At 71.1% G+C, this 12572-nt stretch overlaps 2 protein-coding genes across 2 annotated transcripts; both read right to left on the reverse strand.

Moving 5' to 3' along the window:
* Positions 1–1134: 1134 nt before the first annotated feature.
* Positions 1135–9263, reverse strand: MAMDC4 (MAM domain containing 4). Its single transcript, XM_057724735.1, has 27 exons — positions 9218–9263; positions 8451–8558; positions 8203–8376; positions 7998–8123; positions 7684–7814; positions 7516–7600; positions 7241–7366; positions 6924–7061; positions 6745–6833; positions 6486–6659; positions 6032–6205; positions 5867–5981; positions 5632–5757; positions 5327–5458; positions 4593–4709; positions 4301–4435; positions 4022–4158; positions 3731–3950; positions 3484–3621; positions 3230–3348; positions 3055–3145; positions 2782–2928; positions 2454–2588; positions 2238–2365; positions 2045–2153; positions 1338–1516; positions 1135–1205 (listed from the first exon to the last, which is right to left on the reverse strand). The coding sequence occupies exons 1-27, from the start codon at positions 9261–9263 to the stop codon at positions 1164–1166; spliced, it is 3441 nt and encodes a 1146-aa protein (XP_057580718.1). The 3' UTR covers positions 1135–1163.
* A 1384-nt stretch (positions 9264–10647) lies between these two features.
* PHPT1 (phosphohistidine phosphatase 1) lies at positions 10648–12125 on the reverse strand. Its single transcript, XM_057723432.1, has 3 exons — positions 11897–12125; positions 11440–11564; positions 10648–10914 (listed from the first exon to the last, which is right to left on the reverse strand). Exons 1-3 carry the CDS (start codon positions 12054–12056, stop codon positions 10822–10824), a joined length of 378 nt encoding a protein of 125 aa, XP_057579415.1. The 5' UTR covers positions 12057–12125; the 3' UTR covers positions 10648–10821.
* Positions 12126–12572: the final 447 nt, after the last annotated feature.

Below are 12572 nucleotides of genomic sequence, written 5' to 3' on the forward strand. Positions count from 1 at the left end.
CTGCTGGTGGTGCGTCCTTGCTGTCCGGTCTCGGCTCTAGCCCCTCTCCCTGGCCCACGGTGTGGCGAAGGGGTGTTTCTGTGAGGCACCACGGGGGGAGCCTGAGGGGCCAGGGAGGTCACTCTGCAGGCTGTTCCTCGTCACCTCTGCTGGCACAGTTAGCGGGTGTCCATCAGCCTCTTGGCACCAGACTCTGGTCCTTCCCTGGCACTGAGTCCCTAGTCACATCCTTTCCTGCAGGACCCAGTGGGCTGGGTAGCAAGGTGAAGGCACCTGGCTGTGCAGGTGTGGCTGTCACCCCCTTCCCCAGCACAGCCGTGCCCGGGGGGCCTTCCAGACCTGGCCGGGTGATGTCTGAATCTCCCGCGGGGAAGATCAGAGCGTGGGACTGTCCCTGGATTAGAAAGACTCATATCCATTTCATTAGATGAGGGTGGCATGGAGGTGGGGACCTTGATCACAGGAGGGTGGACACGGGGACCTTGACCATGGGAGGGTGGCATGTGGGTGGGGACCTTGACTACAGGAGGGTGGACACGGGGACCTTGACCATGGGAGGGTGGCATGTGGGTGGGGACCTTGACCACGGGAGGGTGGACACGGGGACCTTTATTCGGAACACTGGACACATCAGGGCATTCCCCCCACAAATCCAGCTCCGTGCCACCTTGGACCCAGTCAAGTGTCTGCTGTTAAGTCTGTCACCTGCGCCTATGGGGATTCTGTCTAAAATTAGATGCAGAATTGCCCGGTGAGGCAGGGTCCTGGATGGGCCCAGGGTCAGAGTCCCACTAGGTCGGGCTGGGGCTTGCCTGGCCCGGGGCTTCTCAGGTCCTGCGCCTCTGCCTCCTGGTGCCTCTAGCACCGGGCCCTGTCTCCGTGGCCTGCCTGTTTCCTGTCTCCTGAGTCACGGAGGCACGTGACAGGCCAGGCAGGTGGGGTTGGGTCTGGGGAGCCTGAGGAGCCCCTCCTGCTGACGGGCGGAGAAGGACCTGCAGACCTCAGCTCCGCTGGCCAGGGGCGTGTCCCTCATGGGCCAGGGCACGGGTGCCAGAGGTGTGGGTGCAGCTCCTGTGAGTGCGATGGACGCCGGGGGTCAACACGTCCTGCGGGGGCGGGGGGGGGGGGGCTCAGGTGAGGAGCCAGGGTCTTCTCTGGGTTGTCTACTGGTCGTTGGTGACGGATGCTGGCAGGGTGACGTGGTCCTGGGAGGAAGGAAGAGCTTTGTGACTGCTGGTGGCGGCGGTGCCCCTGGATGTGGGAGGGCCCTGGTTGGCGGGGGACAGCCTGGAAGGGGTCCTGTTCTCCTGCCCGCTGCCACCGCCCAGGGCTCCTACCGCATTGAAGAGAATGTTGTCAAAGCCGGGGGCCACGGTGTCCGTCTCGCCCTGGGAAGGACAGCCCCCCTTCTTCTGCAGCCAGCGCCGCCCCACGAGCCCCAGCAGCCCCAGCAGCACGAGGAGGAGGAGGGTGCCGCTGACCACGGCTGGCACCGATGTGGCCACTGCCGTGTCCCCTGTGGGCCGCAGGACACGTGACCAGAACTCGAGCCTGCCCTGTCAGCCCCACGCCTGAGCGCAGCCGTCCCCACGGCCCTGAGGGCTTCTGGGCTCCCCTCTTAAGGAGGGGGTGCCGGTCGTGCCAACACAAGGCTCTCAGCTGAGGCCAGGGCCCGGCCAGGCAGGCGGGTGCTGTCTGCAGACCTGGGGGGGGGGGGGGTCATGGCCCCAGGCTAGACCCCGCCCCCTTTGTCATGAAGCAGCAGCGAGCAGCAAGGCCGTGGCCTGCGGCCTGACCAGGAGTGGGAGCATAGGGCAGGCCCCGGGGAGGGCACCCCGGCCTGCGGGGACGGGACCGGGACAGCCCGGGCCCGGGAGGGGCAGAGCAGGTCAGGAGGGGGCGGGGCGGGGCGGGCCTGGCCTGGCAGCCCTCCCAGTCTCTTGGGCCAGGAGCAGGGCTGCTGGCAGCCATGTGGGCCGTGAACCACCAAAGCCGGTGGGGGCCCAGACATGGAGCAGGGCCGGCCGACCTGGGCGGGGCTTACCCTGGCTGGGTGTGGGCGGCTGGCAGCGTTGCCCGGCCAGATACTCCACATCATCCAGGGCGATGGGCCCCAGGGCCGGCTGGCCGCCCAGGGTGGCTTCAAACACGATCTGACCGGGAGGGAGAAGAGGCTGTGTGGACCCGAGGAGGAGGAGGAGGGCCCCGCCTGAGCCCCTGGGGTCTCCCGGCCTCACCTGGAACTCCTCGGCGCTGGCCACCTCCACCTGGCCTTCCAGCCACTGGTGCCGCAGGCGCCCGCCCGCGCCCCACACGGCCAGCTGCCCCCGGGCGCTGCTCAGGAGCACCCTCAGCTCGCCCTTGTCTGAGAGCAGAGGGCCGGGTGTCAGGCCCCCGACCCGGCCTGAGGTGGGGCTGCCCCTGCGCCCCGCTCCCCCGCGGGCCCGACTCACAGAAGTGCTCGGGAAAGCCCATGTGGTACCAGAAGCGGAGGCAGGAGGCCTGGGTGGCGGGCAGTGGCTGGCTGCGCAGCCAGGCCGCCCGGCCCCCCGGGCCCAGCACGCCCGTCTCGAAGAGAGCAAAGTGGCCTGGGAACGAGGGAGGGCGGGGTGCCCAGTGGACCAGATGGACGGGCCCCCTGACCTTCGACCTCTGACCCTGGCGGGAGCCTGGCTGGGCTGGGCTGGGCTGGGCTGGGCGGTTCGGGCTGGGCGGCTCGGGCTGGGGTGAGGTGTGTGCCCCTGGGTGTGTGTGGCGCTGGGGTCCCTTCCTCAGACCCACCTGCCTCTGTGCCCAGGGTGTGGTCCACGCGGGGCTGGGGGTAGCGGGAGGGCGTGGCTCCACTGCTCCAGTCCCAGCTGTACCCGCCCAGGCCAGGCCAGGGCAGGTGGTTCCAACCGCACAGACCAGCCTCAAAGTCACAGGACGCTGCAAGGGACTCGGGCGGTGAGCGGTGCTGCCCGGCCCCCATCCCCGGGGCACCGCCGCTGCGGGGGCCGGAGGGCAGGCCAGGCGTCTCGGGGGCGGCACAGGGCGGGTACCCTGGGCTCCCACCTGGCCGAGGGCAGGGCCCGTCCTGGAGCAGCAGGTCATCCAGCGCGATGTAGGAGTGCTCCACGCCGGCGGCCACGGCCTCGAACACCACCTGGGCAGGCGCAGGGCGGGACGCTCGCGCCTGGTTGGGACTGGACGGCCCTCGGGGGCGAGGACGGCCCCCCAGCCCTCTCACCCGCCAGGGCCGCTCGGCCTGCACGTCCACGCTGCCCAGGCGCCAGGCGGACCCTCCCCGGGAGCTGATGCTGAGCGCCGGCCGCCTCCCGGCCTCCTCCACGTGGACCCGCAGGGCGCCTGCCGCCCGAGCAGCCAGCCCCGGTCAGAGCGGCGTGGGGCTGCCCGCCCGGGGCCTTGCGGGGCCGGCTCCCGGGGGGCCTCCACACAGGGGCCTGAGGGGACCCACGGCCCCTGCCCCCAGCAGCCCCTCACCTGGGTTGCGGAGGCTCAGGTGGTACCAGAAGGTCAGGCAGGCAGGCTGGGCCAGCGGCCTGTGCGCCTCTGAAGTCAGGGAAGCCACGCGGCCACGGGGCAGGGCCTGCGGGCTTGTGTCCACCACCATGTAGTGCCCTGGGGGGTGCCAGCGTCAGCCCCTGCCCTCCCCCCGCCTCTGCCCTTCAGCTCCCCACCCCCACCCCCACCCCCTCCGCCTCCCCACCGCCCCACCCCCTGCCGGCACCCTGAGCCGTCTCAGTGGTGTGGTCAGCCCGAGGGCCCCAGGCGGCGTGGCCCGAGGCGTTGGCCTGGCGTGTCCAGAGGCCCCGGCCCCCCGTGGAGAAGCCACAGGCCGAGTCCTCGAAGGAGCAGCGCTTGGGGGCCCAGCACGGCCCGGGCCGCACGGCCACGTCGTCCAGCGCCATGGTGCCGTGGTACCCGTCCCGGAGGCCCTCGAACAGCAGCTGGGGGGCAGAGCGGGGTCAGCCGGCTGAGGCCTTGCCCTGCCCTCCACTGCCCGGGCACCGGGCCTCACTTGATACTTGGCGCCGGAGTCCTGCTGGTGGTGGAGGGTGGCCCAGGCCTCATGCCAGCGGTTGCCGTGGGTGCCGGACCGCGACCACAGGTGCGTTTCTGCCTCCCCTTCCCGCCTCATCGCCAGGCGCAGGGTCCCTGGAGGGAGGGGGCGTTTGGAGGGGACAAGACCCTGACTCCTGCTTCCCCCCTCCGGAGCCTCTGAGGGGCCAAGAGACAGAAGTCGGGGCCCCCCCCGCCCCGGGCCTCCCCTGAGGCCCTGCCCGGCTCGGGGTCTCACCCGTCTGGGGCCCGTAGAGGTGGTACCAGAACGAGAGGCACTCCTGAGCGGCTGTGGGCACCTGGGGCCAGGTGAGCAGGTGCGCCCCGGGGCCCTGGGCCGGGGGGTCCGTGGGGTCTAGGAGCATGAAGGAGCCTGCAGGGGGGCGGGGCCGAGCTGCCGTGGTGCCAGGCCGGAGCAGCTCGGCCTGGCGCTCCCCTCGGTCCCCCGGGAGTCCGGTCTGGGGGGCCCCCTGGGTACAGGAGGCCCCTCCGAGCCTGAGGGCCGCCCCCGGTGAGGGCACCCACCTTACCTTGGCCCGTGGTGTGGTCGTACCCAGGGCCGCGGCTCGAGACCCAGCGCCAGTGGGCGTCTGTGAGGTGGCCGGTGTGCCAGCCGCAGGTGCCCCGCTCAAAGTTACAGGAGACCTCTGGGGGCAGGGCAGTGGGGTCAGCACCGCCCCGCACCCCTCCCGAGGCCCGAGGGCGTGGGAGCGACTTGCTGCCGGAGTGGGGGCTCCCGGGGGCCCCTCGAGGAGGTCTGGGGGGGAAGCCCCTGGGCGGGGGGGGGGGCCCGGGCGGCGGTGGGAAGGACCTGCATCGCTCGCGGTGGCCGCCGCGGGGCCGCAGTCCTTCAGGGTCACGTCGTCCACGCCGGCACCCTGCTGGCCGGGGCCGTCCAAGTCCACCAGCCCGACGAGCTCCAGCTTCACGGGGGGGGGGGGGGTGGGTGAGGGGTGGGGTTAAGTCCGGGCCCGCCCCGCGCACCCACCGCGCTCCCAGGCCGCCCTCCTCACCCGGAAGGGCCGGCGGCGAGCGCCGAGCAGGACCGCGTCCACCTTCCAGCACCCGGAGCTGCTGCCCGGGGCCTGCCACACCCGCTCGCGGCGGCTGCCCTCCACCACGACCAGCGCAAGGAAGCCTGGCGACGGGTCACCGTGGGCCGCCCCGCCCCGCCCCGCCCCGCCCCCATCCTGCTCCCCTGTGCCCTCCACAGGGGCTCTGGCCCCCCCAGGGCTGGGCAGAGGGCCTGGAGGGACAGCGGTACCTTGGGGGCGACTCTGAAAATGGTAAGCCACGTGGAGTTGGCAGTGGGGGCCCGAGGGGCCCAGGGGGGGCGTGAGGACCCGGGCCTCCTCTGCCAGCTGCCCCCAGGCCCTCTGCACGGACAGGAAGTGCCCTGGGGGGAAGCGGACCTCTCAGAGCTGACTCCTGCTGGGGACCAGCCTCCCCCCAGCCCCCGGGACGCAGAAACACGCCCTAGTGAGAAGAGGCAGACGGCGGGGGGCCTCTGTGCGGGTGCGGCGGGAAGGCAGGCGCCAGGCTGCCCTGGGCGGGGCACTCGGGCCTCACCAGCAGCCCAGCGGGCGTCCGCGCCAGGGCTCCTGCGGTCCCGGGCCGGGCGACGCACCCACTGCAGCCGCCCCACGCTGGCGTCCTCCCAGCCCCCGGCCGAGGGGGACTCGAAGTCCGTGGTGCCTGCGAGGGCAGCAGCGGTGAACGGCCCTGGCCTCCTCCCCCCCCCGGCCCCGCGCGCAGCGGGGAGGGTCCGGAGGGAGGGAGGGGGCCCCCCAGTTCCGCCTCTGACCACACTCCTGCTCGTCCTCGCCGCCCGGGCACTGCCGCTGGAAGTCACACAGCTGCTCCGGGGGGACGCACAGCTCCTCACAGGAGAGGTGTCCGGGCTCGCAGAAGTTCCAGGGCTCCCGGCTGGACAGCTGGGGCCGGGGACCCGCAGCCCAGAGCCCAGGACGTGGGCCGGCCGCCTCTGCTGGGGCGGAGCAGGGGTCAGGAGGGCGGGGCTGTGCGGCTCCCGAGGAGAGGGACGCCCAGAAGGCTCACCTCCGACCGGTCTGCAGCCGTCGGACAGGATGAGGTCATCCAGGCCCACGACGCCCCCCGGGCCTGTCTGCCCGGCCAGGAGGATCTGAGGGCAGAGGGGGCTCAGGGAGGTGCCCCAGCACCCCTCCGTCATCCCAGGTCTGCTCCCTCGCGTCCCCTCCCTGCGACCCACGCCTCGTACTTGTCTGTTGCTGGACGGCCCCTCCCATCACCACCCCAGCCCTCCGGGAGGGGCCTCTGCGGGCAGCTCCTCCTCCCCTCCGGCCTGCCTGCCTGCTGAGACGGCGGAGGGGCCCAGCCCGGACTCCCTGAGGGGCCCCTGGACCTCCCCGCGCCCCACGTGACGCTGCCCTCGCCGGCCTCACCCGAAAGGGGTGCTCGCTCTGGAGGTCCACGCGATCTCGGACCCAGGCAGCCCCCAGCTCCCCGTGGCGCCTGCGCAGCAGGACGGGGGCTTGGGGGGTGCCAGGGCGCCCCGTGTGCAGGAACACCTGGAGGCAGCCGGATGCGGACCCGTGCAGGTAGTGATAGAAGGTGAGCTGGGAGGGGACCGAGTAGGTCAGGGGAAGCTCTCCAGGGCCCAGGCGGTCGGGACGGCCACCCTGCCTCCCCCGCCTGCCTCACCGAGCAGTTGTGGGGGGCCGAGGCCTGGAACTCGGGGCTGGAGAGGACGGCCGGGGTGCTGGGCTCAGCCACGGACGCGAGGAAGAAGCCTGGGGAGACAGCAGGCGTGGGCCGGGGTGGCTGGGCGTGCTGTGGCCGAGTGTGGCCCAGGTGGCGGCTGGGGTCCCCGGGGGCCTCACCACGTGCACTGTTCCGGCTGTGGTCACTGCGCGGCCAGGCCGGGTGCCGGGGGCCGCCCGCACTGTGGTTCCGGGCCCAGCCCTCCGAGTGGTTCCACGGGCCCAGGCCCGTCTCAAAATCGGTGGCCGTGTGGTGGCCTAGGGCAGGAAGCAGGGCTCCGGCTGCCAAGCAGGGCCTCCCCCCGGGCCCCCTGCCTCCCCAGGCCTGAGCTGATGGCCACAGCTGCAGGCGGACACGCGCTGACTCACCCCAGAAGCGCCAGGCCAAGTGCCCACCCCCTCCGCCGGCCCCAGTGGCCCCGGCACCCCTGGCTCACTGCAGGCGGCTGTGTCCTCATCGGACCGGTCCCCACAGTTGTCCTCCCCGTCACACAGCTGGTGGGGCTCCACGCAGGCCTTGTTCTGGCAATGGTGATGCCCCAAGGGGCAGCGTGCCTGGGGGGCTAGGGTGGGGGAGGGTTAACCCACGGCCCCAGCCTGTGGTGCTGGGGCGGGGCAGCTGGGGGAGAGGCTCAAGGCTGGGAGGGAGGAACCAGGGACCCCTGCTAACCCCACCCCCCGCAGGTGTGGGTTCACGGCCTGGGGACCTTACTGGGCAGCCCACAGCGCCAGAAGGCTACGTCATCCAAGGCCACAGCGCCCCTGTGGGTGGCGTTGCGGGTGGCAGAGAAGGTCACCTGAAAAAAGCGAGGTCCCAGGATCTAAGTCAGCCCTCAGACCCTGCTCCCTGCCCCCACCATCCAGACCATCCCCATCTCACCCTGAAGGCACCCTGGATGCGGCCGGTGGGCACCACCAGCTCCTGCCAGCCTGGGCCCCAAGGCCCGGAGCTCCGCCACAGGCTCAGCGTCTCTGCACCGTGGGTCAGCTCCAGCCGCAGCTCGGCCGCATCTGCAGCAAGGGGTCCTGGGGCAGCTCAGGCCCCGGGGCCTCCCCCCGCCTGGTGGCTGTGCCCTGCCCCAGGACCCCTGCTCATCCTGGGGGTGCCCTCCCGCCTCTGCGGCCACTCCCCTTCCTCTCCCTGCCCCTCCCCTCAGGACACCCCATGCGGGTCGCAGGGTCCTGGGCGCGCACCTCCCGAGGCTGTGTGGTACCAGAGCCTCAGCTCACAGGAGGGGGCTGCCTCGCGCAGAATGGGGGAGCGCAGGGCCGCGGCGGCCGCCTCTTTCCCACGGTGTGTGCCGACAGCCGCGTACCAGCCTGGCCGGGCGAGAGGTCAGGAGGCGGGGCGGGAGGCACAGAGGGGAAGGGGCGGCGTGGAGATCCACCCCGGCCTCACCGAGGTCAGTTCCCAGAGTGTGGTCCGAGCGTGGCCCCGGAGCCCCGGGTGCGGCCCCCGCCCGGTCTCGGAGCCAGCTGTAGCCTGAGGTGCTGATGTCCCGCCAGCCACAGAAGTCCTGCTCGAAGTCACAGGCGAAGGGGGCGCCCAGGGCGGATGAGGCCCCGTGGTAACCTGGGAGGGCAGGTGGTCAGGCGGGCTGCCCGCCAGCGCCGGCCCCGCCCACTCCCCGCCCGGCCCCAGCTCACCGCACTGGGCCTCGTCGGGGCAGCCTCTGCAGTCACACACGAAGTTGCACACGGCCTCGCGGGGGGCCCTGCAGTGGCTGGGGCCCCAGGCCCAGCTCGGGGACCCTGCTGCCAGCAGAGAGACAGCCCGGTGGCCTGGGGTAGGGAGACCCACGTTCCAGTCTGCCTGGGACTGTCCCACGGCCCAGAACCTGCTCAGACTCAGGCATCCCAGCACGTGGGTTGCCCTACTTTGGGGTCCAGGCCAGGAAGTCGTGCAGGGAGGGGGCTGGTTCTGTGTCTGGGGGCCTGGAACCCAGAGAACTGCCACCGAGGGGGTTCCCGTCAGACCAGAGAAGTCTGGTCCTGGAGGGGCTGCCTGCGTGTCAGGATGGGGGGTGCACTGGCGAGCGAGGGGCCAGGACCCCCGACGCGGGACCCTCCCTGGGGATGAGAACAGGCGCCCAGCAGGAAACCGCAAGGACTGCCAGCAGGTGCCCCCCAGGCGATGCATCGATGGGCCCAGGCGCCCTACGGCTCCATGCAGGTCAAGAGTGGCCGTCTAGGATCTGCCTTCAGGGCCCTCTCGCCTTGGAGCCCAGGTGGAGATTGGGGCCAGGGAGAGCACGACTCTTGCCCCTTGCCTGGCTGGGCCATCCCCAGGACCCTGAGGGCCGGCCCTGCGTCCCCCCTGCAGGCCATCCAGGGCCTGCCCCCCTCCTTCCCTGTATGCCCAGCACCTGAGCACCTGGACATTCCTGCTTCAGGATCCAGGCCCAACGACTCACCCAGGAGCAGGACCAGGGCGGCCAGGACGTGGCTGGGCAAAGCCATGGTCAGGCCGGAGAGAGGGAGGCTGAGGGGCAGTGCGTGTGCTGGCCAGCCTGGTGGGGACTTTGCCGGGTTATATCAGCCCGAGGCCCCACAGGCTGACTCTGCTCCAATTGGAGAGCGGGCTCAGCACCTCCTGTACGTGCCGCCCCTCGCCCGGCCCCTCCCTGTGCTGACAAGCACGCGCATCGGCTGTAAAAGCACCCAGGAGAGGGGCCCCCTGGCCCAGGTGGGCTCCCACCTGCCTGGCTCCTTTAGGCCGAAGGTCAGGCCCCAACCACCCTGCCCACTGCTGCCCAGCCCTGCCTGGTGGAGGCCCCACTGGAGATGGCACTGACTGGCACTAGGCCTCGGCCGCTTCTCCTGGGGTCTCTGTCCCCACACTGGCTGGGAGTTCAACTCAGCCCGGCCCAGGCTGCCAGTAGGAACCCAGCTTGTGCAAACCCCGCATCCGGCCTGAGTTCCCTGCACGGGGAGGGGAGGGCCCGAGCAACACGGGACGTCGTCCTTCTCTGTAACTTAGCCTGTGGGTCCCCCTTCGCTTGCTCACTTGCAGACGGTGACTGTTTATTCATCAGCAAGTGTCCTGAGCTGTGTGGGCTGCGCACAGCCAGGCACGGGGTCCAGAGGAGCCCAGGGGCTCTGGGCCTCGTGGCACTAACCCCAGCAGAGGGTTGGAGCCAGGCTCTGCCCGCAGTTCGCCACGGTGTGGCCTCGAGCGCTTGTCTCACCTGAGCCTTGGTTTCCCCATCTTTAAATGTGGTCACCATGGCGCCTGCCCGGAGAGGCTCCCGCGAGGGCCCTGGGAGCTCACAGGAGGCGGGCACAGCAGGACCGCAGCCTTGCCAGGGGCACCTCCGCTCCCCACAGCCCTGCGCCGAGAGGAGGGTCCCGGGAGAGGGGCTCCCAGCTCCAAGCCCGAAGCCCTGCCGGTTTACCTGCAGCAGGAGCCTACGGCTGAGGAGCAGGGACCATGGGACCCGATCTTGGAATCGAGGGGCCGCAGACCACCTCACTCGTGACCTCACTTGCTGGCGCCCGCCCTCCCCACACACTAGATGGGCCCTTGCCTCGGCAGGCCCGAGGGACGCAGCCTGAGCTCCTTGCGTAAGGGCTCGTCAGGCCTCCTCCCAGATGTCCTTGGGGACAACAGGTGCTTGGAGAAGCAATCAGGCCATAAATGGGGGCAGCAGCCCAGGGGCCCTTATCAGACCCCAAAGGGCTGAGTGTGCACTGCCACTCCCTGGGGCCCCAGAGGTGGAGCCGGGTGAGGGGCAGCCAGGGTGACCTGCTGCCCCCAGGGCGGCCTCCAGCTCGCAGCCACCCACTGCTCTAGTTGGAGGCACAGAGAGGTGACCTAGAAACAGAGAAGTCGAGACACACAGCATTCAGGGACCAGCAGAGCTCATGATGCTTTTAATTCTCCCCAGAGAGGTGGCCCCGGGCACCGAGGCCTGGCCAGTGTGACAAAGTGCCGGGGGTGCAGCCCAGTCCCTTGGGAGGCGGCCTTGAGGGCAGAGTTCTGAGTGGGCTGCTGGAGGCGGCCAGCCTCGGGTGGGCCTCAGTAGCCGTCGTCAGCCCAGGTGACCTCGTAGTCGGGATACCTGGCTTTGATCTTCTCCGTGGAGACAGAGTGCTGGGCGCGACCGTAACCCTGAAGGGAGAGGCTGGCTCTCACAGCGCTGTCCTGGCTCTGGGCACCCAGTCAGCAGGGACAGCAGGGGCCAGCTCGGGATGGGGCTGTCACCACGCCCCCCAGGACCCCAGGGCACCCTCCTGGGGAAGCGTGGCCGCCAGGGTAAGCAGACCTTGAGGGAGGACCGCCTAGCCAGATGCCCAGACCACTCTGGTGCCCCCGCGTATCTGCTGGTAGCTCGGTGAAGGGATGGGCAGGGGCCGCTGAGTTTCACCCCAGCACCAGAGGCCTCAGAGCACGCAAGGACGACAGCCCCGCCAGGCCTTGTGAAGCAGGAACAGCACGCAGCCCGCAGGGGCAGAGGGGCAAGCAGTGGCTCCCTCCCACCCATGTTTCCTGTGTCATGCCACGTGAGGAATGGGAAGACGACCGAGAAGGGCCGGAGAACCCTGAGCACCCCAGGTCAGGGAGCTCGGAAGGCCAGGTCTCCCCGAGCCAGAACTGGGGCCCTCGGCCCACCCAGGCCCGAGGCTGTGGGCTCACCATGGAGTAGCCGTACACGTGGATCTTCTTGTCCTGGCTCTGGTGGGAGATGCGCCCGCCCCCCAGGCACTCGCAGTCATAGCCCTTCTTCTGCATCTCGCCTGATACCTTGTCGTAGATGTCGGCTGGGATGGGGAGGGCGGCTCAGCACGAGCCCTGGCTGCCTCTGCAGGCCGAGGGGATCTGAAGCCCGGCTCTGAGCAGCTGCCTCCCCAGGAAAGGAGACCCTCCGGGGCGGGATGAAAGGGAGGAAGCGGTGCTCCCGGGCAGCGGCGCCGGGACTAGGAGGGAGGGATCGCCACGGCAGCCGCTGGTCTCCAGGACCCTCTGGGCCTGCCAGCGATGAGACCCGCGACAGGATCCCCTCCCGCTACGCCCTCGGCCCCGCCCACAGCCGCGGTCGGGTCCGCCCCCGGGAGGCCAAGACCCCGCCCCCCGGCCTCCGCCCCGCCCTCACCGTGGTACTCGGCCCACTTGTAGCCGCGCACGATCTCCTTGCTGTCCCCGGCCGGAGCCCCGGAGGACGGCACCGTGTGGACTCGGATCAGCACGTACTTGAAGACGCCGTCGGAGTCGATGTCCACGTCGGGCACCTGGGCGAGGCCCGCCGCCGCCATGTTCCCGGAGCGCGCTCGCCCCTGCGGCCCGCGGCCCTGCCCCGCGCGACCCGAGGCTGCGCCGGCAGCGCGGGGGGCGGGGCTGAGAGCCGACGGCCAATCCTGCGGGGGCCTTCTGCCCCGCCCCCCGCTCCTCAGCCAACCGCGCGGCCGGCCCGCGGCACACACAGGCCAATCGCGACCCAGCTCCATGCAGCCCGGACGCCGCGCCGGCTCACTTAAAGGGAAAGGGGGGTCCCGGAGTAGGGGGTGACGCAGCCCTGCCCGCGGAGGAGTTCCTTCCCGGGGGGGTCGGGGTCGAGGTCGGGGGGCAGGCCCCGCTGGAGGGGGCCAGGCGGCCCAAGGGGCGCGCGCCGGCCTTGACCCCCTCCCCCACACCACTCACGCTGTCCCTTGGTTTCCCTCCGGGTCCCCCACCGTGTCCGAGGGCCCCCCGCCCCAGCACTCCCCATGCTGTTCCTTGGTCTCCCGCCCACCGCAACCCCCACCGTGTCCCATGGTCTCCCTTCCCCGTCC

Source organism: Hippopotamus amphibius, chromosome 2 (assembly GCF_030028045.1).
Source record: "Hippopotamus amphibius kiboko isolate mHipAmp2 chromosome 2, mHipAmp2.hap2, whole genome shotgun sequence".
Lineage (NCBI taxonomy): Eukaryota > Metazoa > Chordata > Mammalia > Artiodactyla > Hippopotamidae > Hippopotamus > Hippopotamus amphibius.

Excerpts from the sequence above, each read along its gene's own strand:
- MAMDC4 (XM_057724735.1), bottom strand. The coding sequence starts at position 9,263 with ATGGCTTTGCCCAGCCACGTCCTGGCCGCCCTGGTCCTGCTCCTGG. Across the intron at positions 8,124-8,202 it reads CACTCTGGGAACTGACCTCG|GCTGGTACGCGGCTGTCGGC; the intron begins GTGAGGCCGGGG and ends TCGCCCGGCCAG. Across the intron at positions 2,929-3,054 it reads CGGGCCCTGCCCTCGGCCAG|CGTCCTGTGACTTTGAGGCT; the intron begins GTGGGAGCCCAG and ends AGTCCCTTGCAG.
- PHPT1 (XM_057723432.1), bottom strand. The coding sequence starts at position 12,056 with ATGGCGGCGGCGGGCCTCGCCCAGGTGCCCGACGTGGACATCGACTCC. Across the intron at positions 11,565-11,896 it reads CAAGTGGGCCGAGTACCACG|CCGACATCTACGACAAGGTA; the intron begins GTGAGGGCGGGG and ends TCCCCATCCCAG. Across the intron at positions 10,915-11,439 it reads ACGTGTACGGCTACTCCATG|GGTTACGGTCGCGCCCAGCA; the intron begins GTGAGCCCACAG and ends CTCTCCCTTCAG.